The sequence below is a fragment of the Natrix helvetica genome (assembly GCF_964273705.1).
Source record: "Natrix helvetica genome assembly, contig: HAP1_SCAFFOLD_214, whole genome shotgun sequence".
NCBI lineage: Eukaryota > Metazoa > Chordata > Lepidosauria > Squamata > Natricidae > Natrix > Natrix helvetica.
Window position 1 is genome coordinate 35,681 of NW_028113562.1, and position 23,647 is coordinate 59,327.

At 44.7% G+C, this 23,647-nt stretch overlaps 1 protein-coding gene across 1 annotated transcript in view; it reads right to left on the reverse strand.

Annotated features, from left to right (window-relative positions):
* SLCO2B1 (solute carrier organic anion transporter family member 2B1) overlaps positions 1-23,647 on the reverse strand; it is a gene marked incomplete at both ends in the record, with an annotated part of 38,650 nt that overhangs the window by 10,789 nt on the left and 4,214 nt on the right. The window contains 5 exons of the mRNA XM_081971836.1: positions 6,087-6,198; positions 9,345-9,475; positions 10,064-10,162; positions 10,579-10,788; positions 18,679-18,841. Coding sequence (XP_081827962.1) covers positions 6,087-6,198; positions 9,345-9,475; positions 10,064-10,162; positions 10,579-10,788; positions 18,679-18,841 — 715 coding nt within the window. The remainder of the gene's footprint in view (positions 1-6,086; positions 6,199-9,344; positions 9,476-10,063; positions 10,163-10,578; positions 10,789-18,678; positions 18,842-23,647) is intronic.

Below are 23,647 nucleotides of genomic sequence, written 5' to 3' on the forward strand. Positions count from 1 at the left end.
GGGCAGCCCCATGTAGAGTGCGTTGCAATAGTCATGGCTAGGGCATGAGTGACCGTGAGGAGGGATTGTCTTTGGAAGCGAGCGAATTCAGTAGAATCCGATGAACCGGAGATGAAATCTATACTGATGCAACCTGGAAAAGGGGAAACGTGGTTCTCTCCCCCTCTCACTGCTCCCTCCAGAGCAACATTTCTGTACCTCTCTCTTCTACACACTGCAGATATCAAATTTTAATTGTTTTTCGGACGGTGAGTGCTTCAAGTACAGGGAGGCTTTATAAACTGGGGGCGAATAATATCGCAACATTCAAAACCTGGAAGTTAAATCTATCTCAGAGCTCAAGCAATATTAAAAATAATAATAATAAATAAATAAATATTTATTTCTTAGCCGCACCCTCTCCCGAAGGACTCGGGGCGGCGTACAATGAAACATATGAAATAAATATGTGGACAAAACAAACATATAACAGAGACATATACCGAGACATACACAAGGAGGAGGTCGGCTGATGAATAAAAAACAATTAGAATACAGTGATTAAAAAACCCCTAAATAATTAAATATAATTAAAATACCCAATTAAAAACCCGTCAGGAGCGATATGGTTAGATCAAAGTTGAGCCAGGCCAGCTGCTTGGAATAGGTGGGTCTTAAGCTTAATACGAAAGGAGCGGAGGTCAGAGGTATTCCTAATATCCGGAGGGAGGTCATTCCACAGGGCTGGGCCCGCCACAGAGAAGGCTCTACTCCTAGGCGCCGCCCCCCGGCACTGTCTAGTGGACGGCACCTGGAGGAGGCCCTCTCTGTGCGAGCGGATTGGTCGCAGGGATGTATGGGGCAGAATACGATCCCGCAAGTAACTAGGTCCTGAGCCATGGAGCGCTTTAAAGATTGTTATCAAAACCTTGAAACGCACCCGATAGACCACAGGAAGCCAGTGCAGCTCGCGCAGGAACGGTGTCACATGGGAGTACCTAGTACTCCCCATAATTACCCGCGCGGCTGCGTTCTGGACCAACTGTAGCCTCCGAGTGCATTTCAGGGGAAGCCCCATGTAGAGAGCGTTACAGTAGTCCAAGCGAGACGTCACCAGCGCATGAGTGACTGTGCGTAAGGCGTCCCGGTCCAGTAGGGGGCGCAATTGGCGCACCAGGCGAACCTGGTGGAACGCCCCCCTTTCCACGGCTGTCACATGGTCATCCATGGACAGCCGGGCATCCAGGAGGATGCCCAAATTGCGCGCCCGCTCCACGGGGGCAAGTTGAATGCCCCCAATGGCCAATGATGGAGTTAATTGGCTGAACCGGGGAGCTGGTACCCACAGCCACTCCGTCTTGGAGGGGTTGAGCTTGAGTCGGTTGTCATCCATCCAGATCCGTACGGCTTCCACACACCGGGACATCACTTCGATGGCCTCGTTGGGGTGGAAAAGTACAGCTGAGTATCATCAGCGTACAGGTGGTATCCCACCCCGAAACCACGGATGATCTCAAAAAAAAAACGTGTATGTGAAATCTGGGGGGGAAAGGACAAGCGGATCTACTTTCCTTTAAAACAGGGGGGTCCAAACTTGGGAACTTTAAGACTTGTGGACTTCAATGCTGGATGGGGAATTCTGGGAGTTGAACTCCATAAGTCTTAAAGTTCCCAAGTTTGGACACCCCTGATTTATATATATGGGAATAGCTGGGAACATTCAAACAATTAACTTTCAGGTTTTATAGGCCTGTCCTTGAACCAAGGGAATTTAATTGTGTTCCCAGGCCTTATCTTTGCTCACATGATCCCTCCTGCAGAAAAGTTCTTTGCTCGCAAATCAAGGGCTCCAAGATCTGGCAGGATTCCCGACAGGTTCAGCATCTCAGGAGAGCCCTTATATATATTCGTTTACGGGCAGTCCTGGACTTACGACCGCCATGGGAAGCAGCGATTCTGTTGCTAAGCGAGGCAGTGGGTAAGTGGGTCGCAAACTGAATGGATGAAACTCCCTCCCCCAGGGTTGCTGAGTGAATCATTGGAGTTGTTAAACAAATCATTAAATGGCTGTTAAGTGAATCTGGCTTCCTCCATTGACTTTCCGTGCTGAAAGGAAGGTCGCAAATGTAAATTTGCTTTTCTGTAATTCTTGAGAAAGAATTGGAATTCGAATGATTAGAATTAGAATTAATTGGAATCAAAAATGGAATTGGAATTAATTGGAATTAGAATTAGATTGAAGTAGAATTAGAAAATTAGAATTGGGATTAGAGTTAGAATACTTTACTTGGCCAAGTGTGATTAGACACACAAGGACTTTGTCTCCAGTGCAGAAGATTTCGGCGTCCATGCAAAGCAACAGAGTAATAATAATCATAATAATTACACCGAATAAGATGGGGTAAAAAAGAAAGATAATTTTCAGGCCTGCAGCCATCTTTTCTTTTGCATCTTTGGCCTGCCACACTTTCTATTCTTCTACTATGCATTTTCTATGGTGGGAAAACGGGAGGGGGGATTGTACGGAGTTAGATGCTAGGTAGCCATAACAACATTCTTTCTAGAAAACCAAGGTCATCCTTTGTCTCTGCACCTCTGCACCTGACCAGAACTGGATGGGTGGAAACTGCCAGCGTGGCAGTGGGAGATGGGACCATGGGATGGGCTTGTGGGTGTGGGGGGGAAGATTGTGAACTTTCAACTGGGTGGGGAAAACCAGGAAGCTTTCAGATTCGGGTTAACATGGCTCTCTTCATAAATTGGAACTTTGAGCAATACTTTGCCTTGGTCTCTGATTTAATTTTGGATGCTATTTGGAACCTGGACAATAATACTGTAATAATGCCAACGCCATACACCATGGGTGAATATACTGAGATATACGAGTACTGAGAAGTTTTGCATAATTACATAACTATCAGTGCAGCTAAGTTGAGGCAATACCACGTCAAGGGGCAGCTGATTGCTGTGGTTATGTTTTAATGGCCTCAAAAGGCTTTCGAGAGCAACAAAGACTCCAGAGGGACATTTACAAGAGGAGTTGAAATATCTAATTACTTGTCTCAGTCTCCCTCAAGAGACCGAAAGTCAGAGCTGAAAGTCAGCTTCAGCTAAAAGGGGAAATAGAGATTTTTTTCGCCCTCTGCAAGAAAGCCGTAAAAACAGGTAATTCTTGGTGTTTGAGTCACCAAATATATAAACCCTATACTTGGTTTTGTGGAAATACCATCCCAAGAAAACATAAATTGAGATTTGAAAGAGGCACCTATAACAACAAAAAAAGAAAGGGAGAGAGGAGGAGAGGAAGAGGAGGGAAGGAAGGAAGGAAGGAAGGAAGGAAGGAAGGAAGGAAGGAAGGAAGGAAGGAAGGAAGGAAGGAAGAGGTAAGGAGAGGAGGGTGGAAGGGAGAGAAAGAGAAGGAGAGAGAGTAGGAAAGGGAAGAGGAGGAGTAAGAGTAGGGAGAGGTAAGGGAAGAAGGAAGGAGAAGTAGCTTTGGCCTCCTCTATCCAATGCAAAGATGAAACATGCCAGCAGTTTGGGGAGTGGCATCAAGCTGGCCATGCCCATCCAGTTGGCCATGCCCACCTGGTTGGCCACACCTACCCAGTTGGCCATGCCCACCCAGCCATCCATGCCTACCCCAGCCCCGTGGCTCTCAATCAAATTGAGTTTGACACCCCTGCTCTATAAAGAGGGTAGAGAAGAGCAGAAAGGATGATGAGGGGACTGGAGGCTAAAACATATGAAGAACAGTTGCAGGAATTGGGCAGGTCTTATTCTGCTGAAAAGAATCTAGTCTACTATTTGAGAAACTGCCACAAAGAAGAAGGGATCACCTCATTTTCCAAAGTACCCGAAGGCAGGACAGCAAACAACGAATGGAAACTCATCAAGGAGAGAAGCAACCTTGAATTAGGGAGAAATTTCCTGACAGTGAGGACAATTAACCAGTGGAACATCTTGCCTCTAGAAGTTGTGGGTGCTTCATCACTGGAAGTTTTCAAGAAGATGTTGGATAACCATTTGACTGAAGTGGGGTAGGGTTTCCTGCCTAAGCAGGGGGTTGGACTAGAAGACCTCCAAGGTCCCTTCCAACTCTGTCATTCTGTTATTCTAGTCTCCAAAGCAGACGACTGGACAAGAAGCAATGGATGGAAACTAATCGAGGAGAGAAGCAACCTAGAACTAAGGAGAAATTTCCGAACAATGAGGACAATTAACCAGTGGAACAGCTTGCCACTAGAAATTGTGGGAGCGCCATCATTGGAGATTTTTAAGAAGAGATTGGATAGCCATGTGTCTGAAATGGCCCAGGGTCTCCTGCTTGAGCAGGGGGTTGGACTAGAAGACCTTCATGGTCCCTTCCAACTCTGTTATTCTGTTAACAGGAGAGAAGAGCAAGTCCTGTTGGCAGCATATGCACCAAAGACAAATTCCTTGTGTGTCCAATCACACTTGGAAAATAAAGTATTCTATTCTAGCACCTCCAAGACACCTTTGGGCCACTAGGAAAAATAAAATACTGACTTTCTGCCTAAACAGCAGTTATTCCTAACTCCATATCCCAAGAATAGGAAGGGAGGAATCTTAAATTTCTCATTTTGGAGCAAGCTGTACTTGCAATCAATACTCTGAGGCAGTGTGTTAACGCAAAAGAGGACTATTCTCTCTCTTCTTCTTCTTCTTTTTTTTAACACATTTGGAAGGACCAAGGTCCATAAATATAGGTTTCCTGCCTCGTGGCAACCGAAGACCTTTAAATCAAACTGTCCTCTTCTAATACGGATAAGAGGCTTCCTAAATTTTGTTCCTCCTGCAATTTTCCCTGTTCCTTTTCATTAGGGCAATTTATCTTGCGCCCTTTCTTCTGGAGAAAATCTGTATCTTTGAAAAATGGAAGCTTAGGACATTCATTTAGGAGGGTGGAATTAACGTGTTCAGGGCATTAATGAGCCCGGGAGCCATATATAGGGATTTATATATAATTCACGTTGGAGAGGAGTGTGAATTATACATCAATAAAGGAAGATCCATATCCTTGGTCAGCTAGGAACTTCGCTCTGCTGTGTCCAGAAAGCCGGAGAAAAATGGGAGGTTAAGGTTTAATCTATCGATTAGAAGAGATATGAGGGTTCAATTATGTTCGGGGAAATCTCAGTGAGGCACCTAGTGTTCTTTCTTTATCAGGATTTTATCTATAGGGCCTTTTTTATATTATTCTTTTTTTAAACCGGAGAAACAAAACTTCCAAGACCAGAAGGGATTTAGAGAATGAAGGAAAATAAACTTAAGGAGGAGAAAAAAAAGCCAATGAGAAAAGACCAAGGAAAGGAGACTCACAATATCACCAGGTTGGATGTGGCGTAGTTGGCCATGGGAAGTTAAACACAGCGAATGGGCTGTGGGGCGCATTGTCCCAATCCACCCCGGGGCTATTGTGGCCAGCCATTGGCCAGAGAAGCTGGCAGCAGATTCGGAGAGTGAGGAGGTTGGGGAGGAACCTGGGCCAGTCCCGGAGTCTGGGGAAGGCTCTGATGAGGGCTCTGTGTCGGAGGCAGAGAGGGGGCCAGGGCTGTCTGACAGTTCTCAGCTGCCTTCGGAGTCAGACATCAGTGGGGCAGAAGAACAGCTGGAGCATGTTCCCAGTGTGCGCATGCACAGAGTTGCCAGAGGAAGGGAGCAGCTAAAGAACAGGGGTCGACTTGGGAGTAAGGCCACAGGTGGATGATGAACGGCCCCTCCCAGAGGAAATAAAAGAGGGAGCATCAGGGGAGTGGAGTTTGCAGGAGGCCATGAGTTCCCTTCATTGGTTCGTGACACTCTGAGACTCCTGGCCAAGTTCTGCAGATCTTGGCCTGGCAGCTCTCCAAGCCAGAGAAGGTCTGTGACCGTAAATCCTCCCTTGAAAGGCTTTGCTGGAGGTGAAGGAGCAGAATTCACAGTCAGTTAATAAAAGGGGGTTTTGTCGGGACCAGGAGTTGGCTTCAGGCTCTCGGGAATCCTCGGTCAGAACAATGGCGAGTGAGGATTTTGGGAGCCGTCCAGGTGAATGAATGACTGATGGAGAAACCCGCCAGGTGAGTTGGCCACCTGGGCCAAAGACTTACTTTTGATGAACTGGATGAGGGTGAAGCCTTCCTCCTCCAGGGTTTTATTCTTAAGCTCCTCAGAGACCTCTTCCTTGGTCATGTCTGCAATGTTCTTTCGTGCGGCCTCATCCTAGGAGGGAGGGAAATGGAAGATTCAAAACAGAGAAGGGCCCCTTCTGGGAGACTCAGTCCCTGGGCAAAGGTTCTAAAAGTCACTTCCCCAAAGTCAGAAGTACTCCCTGCCACTTGGTCCATGTGCATGGACCTGGGTTTCGGAAGATAATTCCGTTTGTTCAATTTAGAATAGAATAGAATAAAACAGAACAGAACTGAATTCTTTATTGGCCAAGTGTGATTGGACACACAAGGAATTTGTCTTTGGTGCAGATGCTCTCAGTGTACATAAAAAGACAAGATACATTCGTCAAGATAATGATAGTCATAGGGTACAAATAAGCAATCAGGAAACAATCAATATAAATCATAAGAATACAAGCAACAAAGTTACAGTCCTGCAGTCATAAATGGGAGGAGACGGGTGATAGGAATGATGATAAGACTAATATCCCTAATAAGGAGGAACAGAAAATTCCTCCTTATTTCTAGATTGAATCTCTCCTTGATCAGTTTCCATCCATCGTTTCTTGTCTGGCCTTCAGGTTCTTTGGAAAATAGCTTGTCCCCCTCCTCTCTGGGGCAGCCCCTCAAATATTGGAAGATGCTCTCCTGTCTCCCCTGGTGCATCTCTTCTCCTGCAACCGTTTCATATATTTTAGTCTCCAGACCCCTCATCATCTTTTTTGCTCTTCTCTGCACTCTTTCTAAAGTCTCTACATCTTTTTTTATACCTTTAATTATTTAACATCTTTATTATTTTTTACCAACGTCCCAAAGTTGCTTTTTCCCAAAAAAGGCAGCTGGGCTTTCTTGCTTTTTATTTTCCCCTTGGAAGTCATTTCGTTTCACATCCAAGGAGCCTCTTCAGTACCACCGTTTTTTTTTATTAAAAAAAGCGAAGTTATTATGGGGGCTTTAGAAGAAGAGGCTGAGAGAAGGCAAAAGGTTATCTCTGCCTGTTAATGAGAAGAGAGAGACAGCAAGCCAGCCAGAAGTTGAAGGGAGGCCTCCACCAGAAGCAGCCGCGTTGGATTCCTACGAAGGAGGCACTCGTGATGCTCCGGAAGGCTTGCAAACGCTCCAAAAATAAAAGAGGAGATGCAATTTACGATAAACGGTTTTAGAAGATTTCAGTGTGTCTGGAGATGCTGAGAAGCAGCGAGAAAGGAGCGGAGGAAATGACATAATGGAGCAGAGAGAGAGAAGGGCCCCAGTCCCAAGCCAACGAAAATCAAAACGTCCTTAAAGAAAAGGGGCTGCCAGCCACGGTGGAAGCAAATAAGTAGATTAAGCCACAATCCCCGCGGAGGGGAGTCATTAGGGAACAAGTGGATAGAACTGATGGAAGAGAATCGCTGGAGCTCAGGGGTCGCACTCTGGCGTCCTTGGTGCTCTCTCAGCTGGGTTGTTTTCCTGCAGACGTTTCATGACCCTAGTAGGTAACGTCATCAGTGCTAGAAGGGTGGGGGGGATTGAGGAGAGGAGAAAGAGGAGGAGAAGTAAAAAGAAGACTGGGAAATCTCTGGTGCTCTCTGAGCTGGGTTGTTTTTCTGCAGACATTTCATGACCCTAGTAGGTAACGTCATCAATGCTAGAAGGATGGGGGGGATTGCGGTGAGGGGGAAGGGGCGGAAGAGGAGGAGGAGGAGGAGGAGGAGGAGGAGGAGGAGGAGGAGGAGGAGGAGGAGGAGGACTGTGGGGTCTCTGGTACTTTCTGAGCTTGGTGGTTTCCTTACAGATGTTTCATTAGCCAACTAGGGAACGTCATCAGTGCTAGAAGGGAATGGAGTTTGCAAAGTGGGGGAGGAGGAAAATGGGGGGAGGAGGAAAATGGGGGGAGGAGGAGGAGGAGGAGGAGGAGGAGAAGGAGGAGGACTGAGGGGTCCTTGTTGCTCTCTGAGCTCAGCTGCTTTCTTGTAGACATTTCATGACCCACCACGACATCTGAATAGTGTTAATGGTTCCTGTAGTCTGCAATTTTTATGGAAATCCGTTCAGACTCCCACACCATTTGGAGGGTGTCCATCCCAAATTGCAGGCCCCTGAGGACTCTGACCAACTTCCAAGTGGCCTCAGCGACTCCCTAAAAAGGATGCAAAGGACCAGCTGTCTGCAAGGAGCGTCAATCCTTCCCTTCCCCACCATCCAGTCAGAGCTGAAGAAGCTTCTGAGAAGAGAAATGAAAAAAAAAACAGAAAGTCCAGTTGCCTCCTGAAAAAAGCACCTTTGGGAGAACCCTGAACCTGGAGGATGGAGAATCTCTACGGACTTTTAAACTGTGGATGCTGTTTAAAGGCAAGAGCCTATATATATATATATATCCGCCTCTCTGATCAGCGATCAAGATAAAAGGTTAGTTAGGGGCCAGCCAGGTTGCAACGCCCTGCGTGAGGTTCACGGCAGAAGCTCCGGCGTTCTGCATTCAGACCGGGGAGGTGAGAAGAGAATGAAGGTTAGAGTGAGAAACTCGAGGGAGGGAGGAGTGGAGCTGGAGAGAACATTTCCACGGAGAGAGGTCCAAGCAGAACGATAGTGAGGGAGATTGTTCTGCGGAGGGAGGATAAGAGATGCGCTTGTGGATGCCGAATTAATCACAGACGTTCTGGACAGGAGTCAGGGCTGCCGTCACTCTGCTGAGGGCACGTCACTATCCAAGGTCACATCGTGAACAGCAGGAGAATGATACATGGCGCAAATAGAATAGATGCAGAATAGAATTTGAACAGAATAGAATATGGAATGGAATGGAATTTGAATAGAATAGAATATGGAATGGAATGGAGTAGAGTAGTATAGAATAGAACAGAACAGAATATGGAATGGAATAGAATAGAATAGATGCAGAATAGAATAAAATAGAATAGAACAGAACAGAATATGGAATGGAATGCAATGGAATAGAATAGAATAGAAAAATGGAATGGAATGGAATGGAATGGAATAGAACAGAACAGAACAGAACAGAACAGAATAACAGAGTTGGAAGGGACCTTGGAGGTCTTCTAGTCCAACCCCCTGCCTAGACAGGAAGATCTCTTGTCATGTGAGATATTTTATTTTCCAACTGACGAGGAGCTTCGTCGTTTCATGAGCCTTCACTTAACCGACCCAGCTGACATAGAGTCACAAGGGTTTTGACGTTGTCCAGTGCATTCTTACCTCTTTCGGCATTTCTCTCGGGAAGAAAAAATAAGGGATGGAGGCGATGGCCACCGTGCTGGCGGCAAAAATGAAGCCGAGCCACCAGGCCCCTACCCAACGGGGATCCTTGTTAGTGATGTGGACTTCCGCTGAAACAGAAGCAAAGGAGAGAGGGACTAAGCCAACTTGGTTAAACCATGGGTGGCACTGAGTGGGAGATCAGAAGGGCTGCCTCTTTTTCCCTGATGTGCTGATACGTGTGGCACTTCCAGAGGTGGTTTTCCAAAAGGCAGCTGGACTTTCTTCGTTTTTTTTCTCTTTGGAGGATGTTTTGCTTCTCATCCAAGAAGCTTCTTCAGTTCTGGACTGTAGAACTGAGGAAGCTTCTGGCATGAGAAGCGAAACCTCTTCAAGGAAAACCCACCAAGAAAGTCCAGTTGCCTTTTGGAAAAACATCTTTGGGACAACCATGAGCTGGAAGACTGAGAATCTTCATAGACAGACAATCGTGATGAAATCGTGATTTCCACAACCTGCATTAATCATTCTGTTCTCCTCCTCCTCTCCACAAACCCCACCCCCTTCTAGCACTGATGATGTTACCTAGTTTGGTAATGAAACATCACTGCCACCATCATGACCTCACCATCCCATCATCATCATCAAAGAGGATGGACAAATGGGATTTTATTTTTCTTGAAAACAGGCCCAGGTAGGTGGAAGGTTTGTCAGCTCACCTGAAGAAACTTTGTCAATGTCGACATAGAAACGGAGCATAAATGATCCCAAGATGAAGGCAATGGCCGGACCAAGGGCGGTTGCAGCAAAAATGAACCCTAGATAGAAGAGGTGGGGGAGAGGATTTATTTGGGAGAAGAGAAAATGTGGGGAGAAGAGAAGAGAAGAGAAGAGAAGAGGGAAATAGAATAGAGTGGAGTGGAATGGAATGGAATGGAATGGAATGGAATAGAATAGAATAGAATAGAATAGAATACAGAAGAGAAGAGGGAAATAGAATAGAATATAGGATAGGATAGGATAGGATATAGAGTAGAACACAACACAACACAATACAACAGAAGAGAAGAGGGAAGTAGAATAGAATATAAGACAGGATAGAAAATAGAATAGAATAGAACAACACAACACAACAGAAGAAAAGAGGGAAATAGAATAGTATAGAATAGAACACAAGAGAAGAGAAGCTGGAAGGGACCTTGGAGGTCTTCTAGTCCAGCCTGCGGGAACTTGCCTATATAGAGAGGGGAGTTGGTTGGGCTGGCGAAGTCGTCTATGTAGGAGATGCCGAAGGGCTGGATGGGCACCCCACCAATGCCCAGCAAGGTTTGCCCAAAGAGGAGCAAGATCAGGATCATGTTACTCTCCCTCTGGCTGCCGGTGCAGACGTCCGTCGTGGGCCCTACCCGACGTGGGAGGCAGATATCCGTGGTGTTACTCGACCCTGGGGAGTCAAAGCCAGAAGGTTGTGTCGTCCGTTCTCACAACTCTCTGGGCTGGGAGAATCCCTCCTGCTGCCCCAGTTGGGATAAGAGAGCCCGGTTCCTATTTGACCCAAATTGTACAGGTAGTCCTCGACTTACGACTGTTCGGAGTTACAACGGCACTGGGACCCGTTTTTCACAGTTACAATCCTTGCAGCCGCCCGTGATCAAAATTCAAACACTGACCCGTATTTGTGACGGTTGCAACGTTCCCTGGGGGAGGGGGTGTCACGTGACCCCCTTTTGCAACCTTCCGACCAGCGAAGTCGGGGGGGAGGGGAGCCAGATTCACTGAACAGCCGTGTGACTAACTTAACAACTGCAGGGATTCATTTAGCAACGGTGGGAGGGAAGGCCGTTGCACGTTGAAACATAATACAGAATAACAAGAGTTGGAAGGGTCCCTTGGAGGTCATCTAGCCCAACCCCCTGCTCAAGCAGGAGACCCTCTACCATTCCAGACAAATGGTTGTCCAGTCTCTTCTTAAAAGCCTCCAGTGATGGAGCACCCACAATTTCTTGTGGCAAGCTGTTCCCCTGGTGAAGTGTCCTCCCTGTCAGGAAATTCCTCCTTAGTTCCAGTTTGCTTCTCTTCTTAATAATAATTCTTTAGTGTCAGTGCACAACATATCTACAATGAGGTTAGTTGAGCTCCCTCAGTGCAGCCCCCTAACACAATTCACAGTGAAGACAAAAACATTAAAATATCCCATACCCAATAAATCATATTAACAAAAGCCCAGTCCCGTTACACCAGTGTGAACATGTTACACATTGCAAGTCCATCGTACTACTTAGTTATGCTGTTACTTCGCATTCAGGAGTCTGACAGCCCACTCCTTGATTAGTTTCCATCCGTTGCTTCTGCTTGGAGAATAGTTTGAGTCCCTCTTCTTTGTGGCAGCCCCTGAGATATTAGAAGACTGCTATCATGTCTCCCCTAGTCCTTCTCTTCATTAAACTAGACATACCCAAAATTCCTGCAACCGTTCTTCGTATGTTTTAGTCTCCAGTCCCCTGATCCTCTTTCTTGCTCTTCTCTGCACTCTTTCCAGGGTCTCCAGATCTTACACATGGTTTCAGTTGTGATTCCTCTAAACGATTTTCCTTATAGCTCCTCATCTATAGACCAGGGGTGGGTTCTATCGCCATTGGTATCAGTTCGCTGCATGCACATGTAGAGTTCACTGAGAATTGTTCTGTGCACACGCAGAGAACATGAAAAACTACTAAGAAATATGCTCTCAACGGCAGCAGTGACTGGGGAACCAGTTTGGGGGGGTGGCCAGCCTGGGTCGCTGCTGGTTCTGCGACCAAGGCCAAATTACCACTACCGCTTCGCCCAAACCGGTGTGAACCGGTAGAAACTCACCTCTGCTATGGAGCGAAATCTTGCCAAACTGAAGTAGATTATTTGACCCCAGAAAACAGAGATTCTGGGAACTGTTAGGGAGGAGCCATCTTCACCCGCGCTCTCTGACACCTGATCTGTTTCTTTGACGTTTCCAGGTGTCGAGTTCAAACATCAATAAAGGCCATGCATCGCTGTCAATCATTCCAAGCGGTTTTTCTTCAATTGTTTTTAAGTTTCCCTGTCTATCAATTAAGTCTCTATATCTTAGCATTTTGTTCAAATCTATAAAATTTGGATGGGTCGTCCTTTCTGTCGGTGATAGCCAATTCGGAATTTTCACATAGTGGGTTTTTTTTTATTTTGAGCCATTTTTGCAATAACGCTCTTCTAATTAAATGTTTTTGAAAGTATTTGTGCGTTTTATTTTTATCATCCCATAGGAATGTGTGCCAGCCTGCTTGCAAATCATGGCCTTCCAGAGTCGAAATTCTTTTATTCTTTAGCTCTATCCAATCCTTCACCCATGTTATTGTTACTGCTGATGCGTATAGATCCCAATTTGGTAATGCTAAATCTCCCCTCTCCTTGCTGTCTTGCATTGACTTTAGTTTAATCCTCGCTTTTCGTCCCTGCCAAATAAACCTAGCGGTTATTTTGTTTAATTCTTGAAAGAATTTTTTACCCGGATTAATAGGCGCGGCTTGCAACAGGAATAAGATTCTTCGTAAAATATTCATTTTAATTGTCACTATACATCCCATGAGTGGTAATTGAATATTTTTCCAATTTTCTAAATCTTTCTTTATTTGTATCACTAATCCAAGCGGTTTTTGATCTACAAAAGGGATGCTGGGAACTGCATGCTGCCCCAAATTGTACTCTTTTTTTTTTCCACCTCAAAAAAGACAAAAGCTTAGAAATGTGTATTTTTTTAATGTATTTGTTTCTTATGTTGGTTTCCAGGCCAGCGGGGTTTCCATTGACTCTTGAGTCGTTCTCCAAGAAGGAGGCAAAGAATTAGGAGTCTAATCAATAAATAAAATTGTAATAGGTCTTACATAATTTCTTCTGTTATATAATAAATATAATAAATCGGGGACGTAATTATAGAACGTGGCTTTACAGGAAAGCAGAGAACGGCTTAGTCATTTGTCATTTAGGAGAGCTGGACATCAATGGATTGTCCCTCAGTTCCACATTTAAAATCTGAAAAAGCGAAGAACGTTTATAGAAAGTCATCCCAAAGGTGTTTTCTCCCAAAAGCAACTGGACTTTGTTTTTCCTTAGAGATGTTTTGCTTCTCATCCAAGAAGCTTCTTCAGTTCTGACTGAATGGTGGAGAGATGGGTTCCTACCAGTTCGGACCGGTTCGGTAGTGGTTTGGTGGCCTGGGTCGCTGGAACCGGCAGTGACCCAGGCCTGCCATGCCCCCGGACCGGTTCTCCTACGGGGCCGCCATCTTGATTTTCAATTCTGTGCATGCGCAGAACAATTGTAAATGCACAAATATAATTGTTTCTCATTTCTTAACGTTTTGTGGATGCGCAGACCTATTTTTGTGCAAATGTGGGCATCCATGGAATTTTTGCATGCACCGAACCGGCAGTAATGCCAGGAGTAACCCAACCCTGGAATGGTGGAGGATGGAAGGATTTATATTCGTTAGTGCTCTTTCTGAGGATTGCAGGAATATCTGAAAAGCTCAGAAGGATTTTCAACCCATGCAACTTGCATGCACGCTTCAAACCCAAGAATACACTCAGACAGGAGCTGGTCCAGCCCAAGGATAAAACACCCAGACATAAACTGAGCAATGTGACATAGGCAGTACAATGTGTCAACATTCTGAGTAATGTACCCCTTAAAAGCAGATGTCTGAGGCAGATAGATTCCTCCAAGGACATGTTTATTGGCTACACCATATCGGCACAACTGGTGAAAACCAACTCTGAAAGTTCCTGCAGTTTTCACTTAATTTAAAGAGTAAAACTTCTCCTCTCCCAAGTGTCATCAGTCACGTTGTCCAAGGAATATGGCTGGCGGGCTCCTCTCCTCCTTCATCAGCCACTAGATATGATGACCTTGGCATAAAAACTTTCTTATGTCAGGCCTGCAGCCATCTTTCCTTTTGGATCTTTGGCCTGCAATTTCTATGGTGGGAAAATGGGAGGGAGGATTGTACGGAGTTAGATGATAGGTAGCCATAACAACATTCTTTCTAGAAAGCCAAGGTCATCCTTTATTTATTTATTTATTTATTTATTTTATTGAACTTATTAGTCGCCCCCTCTCCCCACAGGGACTCGGGGCGACGTACAGAGCAATAATCAAGATAGCACCATAAAATCGTGCAGAGGAGGTACAAATAAGTCCATAAATAAGCATACTTACAAAGTTTAAAACCCCAAAAATATTAAAAACAAAATTTCCCATTGTAAAATGACCTGGGGTGGCAAGATAGTAACGTTATGCCAGGCCGGCTTGACAAAACAGGTAGGTCTTCAGCTTCATACGGAAGGAGCGAAGATCGGTTGTTGTCCGGATGTCTGGGGGGAGGTCATTCCAAAGGGTAGGGCCCACCACAGAGAAGGCCCTACTCCTGGGCACCGTCCCCAGGCACTCTCTAGAGGACGGCACCCGGAGTAGCCCCTCCCTGTGTGAGCGAGTGGGTCGCAGGGATGTATGGGGCAGGACGCGATCCCGCAGGTAACTAGGCCCTGTGCCATGGAGCGCTTTGAAGATGGTAATCAGTACCTTGAAGCGCACCCGGTAGGCCACAGGAAGCCAGTGCAGCTCGCGCAGGATAGGTGTTATATGGGAGAATCTCGATCTCCCCATAATAACCCGCGCAGCTGCATTCTGGACCAACTGCAGTCTCCGGGCGCACCTCAAGGGGAGCCCCATGTAGAGAGCGTTACAGTAGTCCAGGCGGGACGTCACCAGCGCGTGAGTGACTGTGCGCAAGGCCTCCCGGTCCAAAAGGGGCCGCAACTGGCGCACGAGGCGAACCTGGAGGAACGCCCCCCTTGCCACGGTCGCCACGTGATCTTCTAAGGTCAGCCGATCGTCAAGGAGGACGCCCAAGTTGCGCGCCCCTTCCACCGGGGCTAATTGCTCATCCCCGATGGTCAGCGATGGAATATGCTGATTGAATCGGGAAGCCGGGAACCACAGCCACTCTGTCTTGGAGGGGTTGAGCCTGAGCCTGCTGTCATCCATCCAGACCCGTACGGCTTCCAGACATCGGGTCATCACTTCGACAGCCTCGTTGGGGTGGTTTGGGGTGGAAATGTACAACTGAGTATCATCAGCGTACAGATGGTAACTCACCCCAAAACCACGGATGATCTCGCCCAGCGGCTTCATATATATGTTGAACAAGAGAGGCGAGAGAATCGACCCCTGTGGGACCCCACAAATGAGGGGCCTTGCGGTCGACCTCTGCTCCCCCGTCAACACACATTGCGTCCGGCCAGAGAGGTAGGAGTGGAACCACCGTAGCACGGTGCCTCCAATCCCCAACCCCTCCAGCCGGCGCAATAGGATACCATGGTCGATGGTATCGAAGGCCGCCGAGAGATCTAATAGAACAAGGATGGAGGAACAACCCTCATCCTTTGCCCTCCAGAGATCATCCACCAACGCGACCAAGGCCGTCTCCGTGCTGTGACCGAGTCGGAAGCCGGACTGGCGCGGGTCTAGATAATCATCTTCCTCCAGGTGACGCGGAAACTGCTGAGCCACCATACTCTCAACAACCTTTGCTAAAAAAGGAAGGTTGGAGACAGGACGATAATTTGCTAGTTCCTTTGGGTCCAGAGAAGGCTTCTTGAGCAGGGGCCTGACCACCGCCTCTTTCAGGGCGGCCGGCATCCGGCCCTCCCCCAACGAAGCGTTCACCAGCCCCAGTAGCCAGCCTCGTGAGCCCTCCCAGGAGGCCAGCACCAACCAGGAGGGACACGGGTCCAGTAAACATGTGGTGGCCCGCAGTCGCCCGCGCAACCTGTCCAAATCTTTGATGACAACAGGGTCAAACTCCTCCCAGCATGGTCTCTCATGACTAGTCTCGGACGTCCCCACTGGAGCACTGGAGTGGGTCCAACCTCTCCGGATATGATCGATTTTATCCTGCAGGAACTCTCCAAATTCCTCTGCCCTGCCCTGCAATGGGGGGTCCCGCTGCTCCTGTGACAGAAGGGAGCGGGTCACCCGAAACAGGGCAGCAGGGCGGTTCTCTGCGGACGCTATAAGAGTGGCACAATACTGACGTTTGGCCACTCTTATTGCCACAAGGTAGGTCCTTATGTAGGCTCTTACCTGTGTTCGGTCAGCTTCGGAGCGGGAGGATCTCCACTTACTCTCCAGGCGTCTCCTAAGGCGTTTCATCGCCCTTAGCTCCCCGTTAAACCAGGGGGCCCGGGTCGATCGTGGCCGTCGGAGAGGCCGCAAAGGCGCCACCCGGTCCAAGGCACCGGCAGCCGCACTATTCCATGTGGCTACCAGGTCCTCAGCCCGGGAGCGGGACAGGTCAGCAGGAAATGGCCCAAGCTCAGCCTGGAACCTATCCGGTTCCATCAGGCGCTTGGGGCGGAACCATCTGGGATAATCTGGTTCCGCCTCCCCGCGGTGGGGAGTAGCGCCAGGGAAGTCAAGCTGGAGAAGTGAGTGATCTGACCATGACAGGGGCGTGATGACTAAATGCCCTCTTCCCAGATCACTCGTCCACTGGTCGGAGACAAACACAAGATCCAGAATGTGGCCTCGCTCGTGAGTGGGGTCCTGAATTACTTGAGTCAGACCCATGGCTGTCATGGAAGCCATGAATTCCCGGGCTACCTCGGATGCCTTTCCCGTTGACGGCAGGTTGAAATCCCCCATCACTAGTAGTTTGGGGGTCTCAACCGCCATCTCCGCGATCCGCTCGAGGAGCTCGGGCAGGGCCGTTGATGTATGGCGGGGAGCCAGGTATACTATCAACAGGCCCAACTGACTCCCTGGACCCCACTTTACGCCCAGAGACTCACAACCAGATGTCTGCAACACAGTGAATTCTCTCGGTGCCAGATCGTCCCGGATGATAATTGCTACCCCCCCACCCCTACCTTGGGCCCGTGGCTGGTGGAATACACGGTAACCTGGAGGGCACATTTCCCTGAGGGGCAACCCCCCCTCCGGGCCCAACCAGGTTTCCGCTATTCCTGCGAGGTCCGGCTCCCCCTCTGTGATCAAGTCACTGATGAGGGGGGCCTTGTTAACCACGGACCTCGCGTTACATAACATCAGCCTAAGGCCCAGGCTCTGCTGATCCTGTCCACCTAGTCTGCGGGGGTTGGTGCAAGCGACCGGGCGTATCCAGTGGCCCCGGTCTGCCAACCGACTATACGTTCTTCTGGTGTCCTCGCGCCTGCCCCTCCCTACGACCGTCGTGATTGGAATTCCCCTTATAGGGATGTTATTTCCTCCCACCCGCTCCGCTTCGCTACCTTCCGTCTTGACCCTCCCTTCCGTCTTGACCCTACATGTTGGCCTGGTTGTATCCATACCCCAGGGCCAAACCAACCCTCCCCGCTCCCTGGAACCCCTTAAAAGCTTTGTCTCTGCACCTCTGCACCTGACCGGAACTGGATGGGTGGAAGCTGCCAGCATGGCAGGGGAAGATTGGACCATGGGATGGACTGGTGGGTGTGGGGGCAAGACCTTGAACTTTCAACTGAGGGGGGAAACCGGGAAGGTTTCCCCAGATGTGCCAACATGGCTCCCCTAATCAATTGAAACTTTGAGGAATACTTTGCCTCGGACTCTGGTTGACTTTTGGATGCTGTTTGGAACCTGACTTTTTATTTTGACTGTTAGCTGGGCTGGCTACTTCCCCTCTCAGGCTTCGGGGCAACTATGAGGCAGCACAAGATGGTTTCAGCCAGGTTCCCTTCAGAGTTGACACAATGCAGGGAGAACATGTACAGGTCTGTGCATTGGGGAAACAAAACAGCCACAAACACAAGGCACAACAGAGCAGAGCAAACCCATCAGGAAGAGATTCAGGGGTCCATCTGCACTTGAAAGACAGACGCCATGCTTTTGGAGACAGCAAACTCCCCTTTCTGGACAGAGAGAACCGTTTGGAAGAGGGATCAAAGGGTCCATCTCTACATTAAGATTGAACAGCCCTGCCTCAACAGAAGGAGAGGAATAGGACACCACCAGGAGGCACCACTCCTGTTTACAACACAATCCTTTTAGCAGCTCCACACCCATTTGCACTATTCAGGGGACCCTGAGGGCCCCAACGATTCTCAGAAAGAGTACCAATGGCCAGACGACTGCAAGGAATATAAATCCTTCCATTCCCCACCATTCAGTCAGAACTGAAGAAGCTTCTTGAATGAGAAGCGAAACCTCTTCAAGGAAAAAAAACAAAGGAAGGTCCAGTTGCCTTTGGGACAACCATGACCCGGAGGGCGGAGAATTTCCATAGAAGCTTCTAGAAAGTCCTTACCAGAAATGGACTGATCGTATTCGTAAGGCGGAGAGACAAAGTGTGGGAGGGAAATGACCAATCCAGCCACAGATACGAGGATGGCGCCGCAGCCAATGAGCCGTGGCCTGTGGACGCGGCTGCCAAAATAACTCACAAAGATGATGAGCATCGTATTTCCAACCTGATGAAAGATGAAAGAGATGTTGGGTAGGCCTTTAAGAAGGCTGAAGAAACGAGACAGCCAGTCAGGTCAAACTACAATGGTGGTCATGGGGGGGGGGGGTTTTCTGGGGGGGGGGAGGGACTAATAATGTTTTAAATCATTAAATCATAAAACCCATTAAATCATCAAATCAAGAAAATCGTACAACTCATAAAATTGTAAAAATCATCAAATTATCACATTCATTAAATCATCAAAATCATTAAATCATCAGATTGAATCAGCGAGTCCTGAAATTAAAGAAATTGTAACTGTCATCAAATCATCAAAATCATTAAATCATCAACATCATCCATTCATCAACATCATTAAATCATCAAAAACACTAACAAAAAGAAAACACATCTGGGCAAAATTAATAAAACAAAAAGCAGACATAATATGTCTACAGGAAACACATATCAAACAACAAGACATAAAATACTTAGAATGTCCGAAATTGGGGAAATTATATACAGCATCGGCAGAAGAAAAAAGAAAAGGATTAGCAATTTATGTTAAAGAGAGAATAAAGACAAGCTTAATCTATGCAGATCCAAGGGGAAGAATATTAATTTTAGAGATATGGATAAACCAAAAACCAATATTGCTGGTAGCAATTTATGCCCCAAACGAAGACCAGAAAAATTTCTATAAAAAATTACATGAAAAAATCAGAGAAATTGGAGGGGAAAACATCTGTATAATAGGAGACTATAATGCCATAGTAGATAGCAAAATAGACTATGTAAGTGACAAAAAAACCAAAAACAAAAAAAAAGTATTACCAACAACGTGTATGGAGATGATGGAAGAGCTAAATCTAATAGACATCTGGAGAAAAATGGAACCAAATAAAAAACAATTTACCTTTTACTCAAATCCACACCAATCTTGGTCACGGATCGACATGGCATGGATGAATAAGGAAATCGGGGAAGAAGTATATAAAATTGAAATACTACCAAACACCTGGGCAGACCATAACCCCATTAAAATAATCTGGAAAGGGGAAAAAAAAAACTAGACGAAGATGGACATTAAACCTGCAAATATTAAAAGAAAAAGAATTTATCCAAAAGTGTAAGAGTGAGTTGGGACTATTTCTCAAAGAAAACACAAAAGAACAGACATCAATACAAAACCTATGGGATACCATGAAAGCTTACATACGAGGAATCATTATAGCTTATTCAGCAAAAAGAAATAAAGAAAAATGGGCACAACAGAAAGCATTAGAGAAGGAAATTGAGAACCTAGAAAAAGAACTCCAAAACAAACCACAAAGTGACAAAATTAGAAAAGATTGGATGCTAGCGAAACACAAATTAAACATACTAGTCCAGGAAGAAATAGTAAAACACTTAAAACTAACGAAACAAAAAATTTTTGAACAAGCAAATAAACCAGGAAGGTGGTTATCTTATAGATTGAGAAAAGAAAGAGAAAAAAGACTAATATATCAACTCCAAGAGGAAACGGGTGAATTACAACACACAATGGAAGGGAAAAAAAAGATTGTACATAAATATTTCGAGAAGTTATACAAGGGGGAACAAGTAGATGACAAACAAATACAAGAATATTTGAACAAAGAAGAACCCCCAGTAATACCGGAAGAGATGAAAGAAATGCTAACGAAACAAATAACAAATATTGAACTGAAACAGGCAATTCAAAAACAGAAAAATAATAAAACACCAGGTCCAGATGGATTCCCAGCAGAATGGTACAAAACGATAAACGATCTGAATGAATCAATAGAACCCCTAATGTTGGAGATGTACAACGAAACATTGACGAAAGCAAAAATACCAAACACATGGAGGGAAGCATACATTACGTTAATATATAAAGAAGGTACAGACCACAACCAAATTCAAAATTACAGGCCAATCTCGTTGCTGAATGTGGACTACAAAATATTTGCAACAATAATAGCGGAGAGACTAAAAAGATTACTAAATGATTACATACACCCAGATCAAAATGGATTTCTCCCAACAAGACAAATTAGAAATAATACCAGAATAATTGCTAATATCTTGGAGTACTATGAGGTGCATACAGAGAAACAAGTGGCACTTGTATTCCTGGATGCACAGAAGGCATTCGATAATTTAAATTGGCAATACATGAAACAACAAATTAAAAATATGAATCTAGGAAATAAATTTGAAAAATTAATAGAAACAATATACTCCACCCAAAAGGCAAGCATACTATTGAATGGGGAGAAGACAGAGTCTTTTGAAATAACGAAAGGAGTGAGACAAGGCTGCCCACTATCACCTCTGCTTTTTATTCTGACGCTAGAAAGCCTTCTGATACGAATTAGAAAAAACCAGGAAATAAGAGGAACCAAAACTAAAAAGGAAGAATACAAAATACAGGCCTTTGCAGATGACTTAGTATTTATCATAGAAGATCCATTAGAAACAGGGAACAGGTTAATGCAAGAAAAATATGGAGATGTGGCAGGACTAAAAATTAATAGAGAAAAGACTAAAATAATAACCAAAAATCTGAAGGAAAAACAGAACAAAGAATTAGAAAAAACAATAGGACTCCAGGTAGTAAAGAAAGTCAAATATTTAGGAATATGGCTAACTGCAAAGTGCTCAACCATAAAAGAAAATAATTACACAAAATTAGTGCAACAAATAAAAAAAGACCTAGAATTATGGGGGAAACTACAACTATCGCTATTAGGGAAAATAGCAACTATAAAAATGAACATACTACCAAGAGTCCTATATCTATTTCAAACAATCCCCATAAAACTAGAGAAAACTTTTTTTACTGAATTGAATAAAATAATACTAAAATTCATCTGGCAAGGGAAAAAAGCTAGGATAAAACTGAAAGCATTACAGGACGATAGAAGCAGAGGTGGTATGGGACTACCTGACTGGGAACTCTACTACAATGCAGCAGCACTAATTTGGATTAAAGATTGGATAAATCTAAAAAACAAAAGAATATTAGCAATAGAAGGCCACGACCTACAAACAGGATGGCACTTTTTCTTATGGGAAGAGAGTAAAAAGAAGCAAAAATATTTCCATAGACATTACATTGGAGAAGCATTAATTCAAGTCTGGAATAAAATTAAAGCAAAACACTATATGAAAATACCGGCATGGCTTTCCACCATGGAAGCCATGATACACCCCAATACGCTAGATTTATCAAAAATGGTTAGATATAGTGAAATATTAGATAACCAGGGGAATTTGAAAACGAACCAAGAACTAAAAGAGAATAATATCAATATAGATTGGTGGCCATACCTCCAATTACAATCAAGATATAAAAAAGATATAAAAGAATATGGAATATATACGGAATTGCAACAAATAGACAAAATCTTAACTGGCCCAGAAAACAAATTTATAACGAAAATGTATAAATATTTGTTAGAAATAAACTTAGAAGAAGAAATAGTTAAAGGATGTATGATAGCATGGGCCAAAAATTTTGGTTATAACATAGATCTAGCGGATTGGGGAAAAATTTGGAATATAAATTATAAATTAACGAGATCAGCGACACTGAAAGATAATATATATAAAATGTTTTATCGTTGGCACCTACCACCAACAAGATTAGCAAAAATGTACCCAACACTGAAATCGATATGCTGGAAATGTAAAAAAGAAGAAGGGACCTACTACCACATGTGGTGGACATGCCCGGAATCGCAAAAATACTGGAAAAGAATCTGGAAGTGGGCACAAGAAATTACGGGGGAACAAGTTAAGTATAAACCCGAAACCCTTTTATTAGGAATAATTAAAGGGAACTATACAAAAAAAATTAAATATTTACTAACACATATATTAACTATAGCTAGAATTGCCTTCGCCCAATGCTGGAAGCAAAACAATACACCGCCAGACGAATTAGTGATAAAAAAAACTTTGGAGTGCGCAGAGATGGACAAACTAACTCAAAAATTACAGGACAAAGAAGAATCGGAATACTACGAAATTTGGAATAAGTGGTATGAATGGTTGGATAATAAGAAAAACATTTAAGCCGAAAACAATATACATAAATAAACATAGAACTGTATATAAAAATAGGTAAATATGTTAAATATCATAAAAATGTATAGATAAAATGACATAAGGATTGTAATATATGGTAAAGAGAGGAAAACATACATAGATACGACGATGTAACATTGTACAAACTGTTGATATAAAGAGTGTAATATGTGATAAAAAGACAAAAACAATAAAAATTATTCAATTAAATCATCAAAAACATTAACTCATCAAAATTATTAAATCATCAAAATTATAAAATCATCAAAATTATAAAATCATCAAATCAACAAAATCATTAACTCGTTAAATCATCAAAATCATTAAAACATAAAAATCATCCAATCGTATAAATCCTCAAACTCATTCAATCATCAAACCCACTAAATCACCAAAAAACAAAACATCAAATCACAAAAATCACCCAACTGTAAAAATCATCAAATCATCACACTCATTAAATCGCCAAAACATCAAATGATCAAAACCACCAAATCATTAAATCATACCAAAAAAAAAACCACGCCATGAAATCGTGAATCAAACGTCAATCACTTGACAGTGAGATGCGCAGCATGTAAATTTAATAAATAATAATTGCTTAATCAATTAATGCTTTGCACTAAAAAGAAATGATTGACATGATTATCACTCCTTAGAAAAAGGGGTGGTTTTTTTCACCCAGTATCCAATTCTTTTTATTCGATGTTATTTTAATGAGTAGATCCTATAG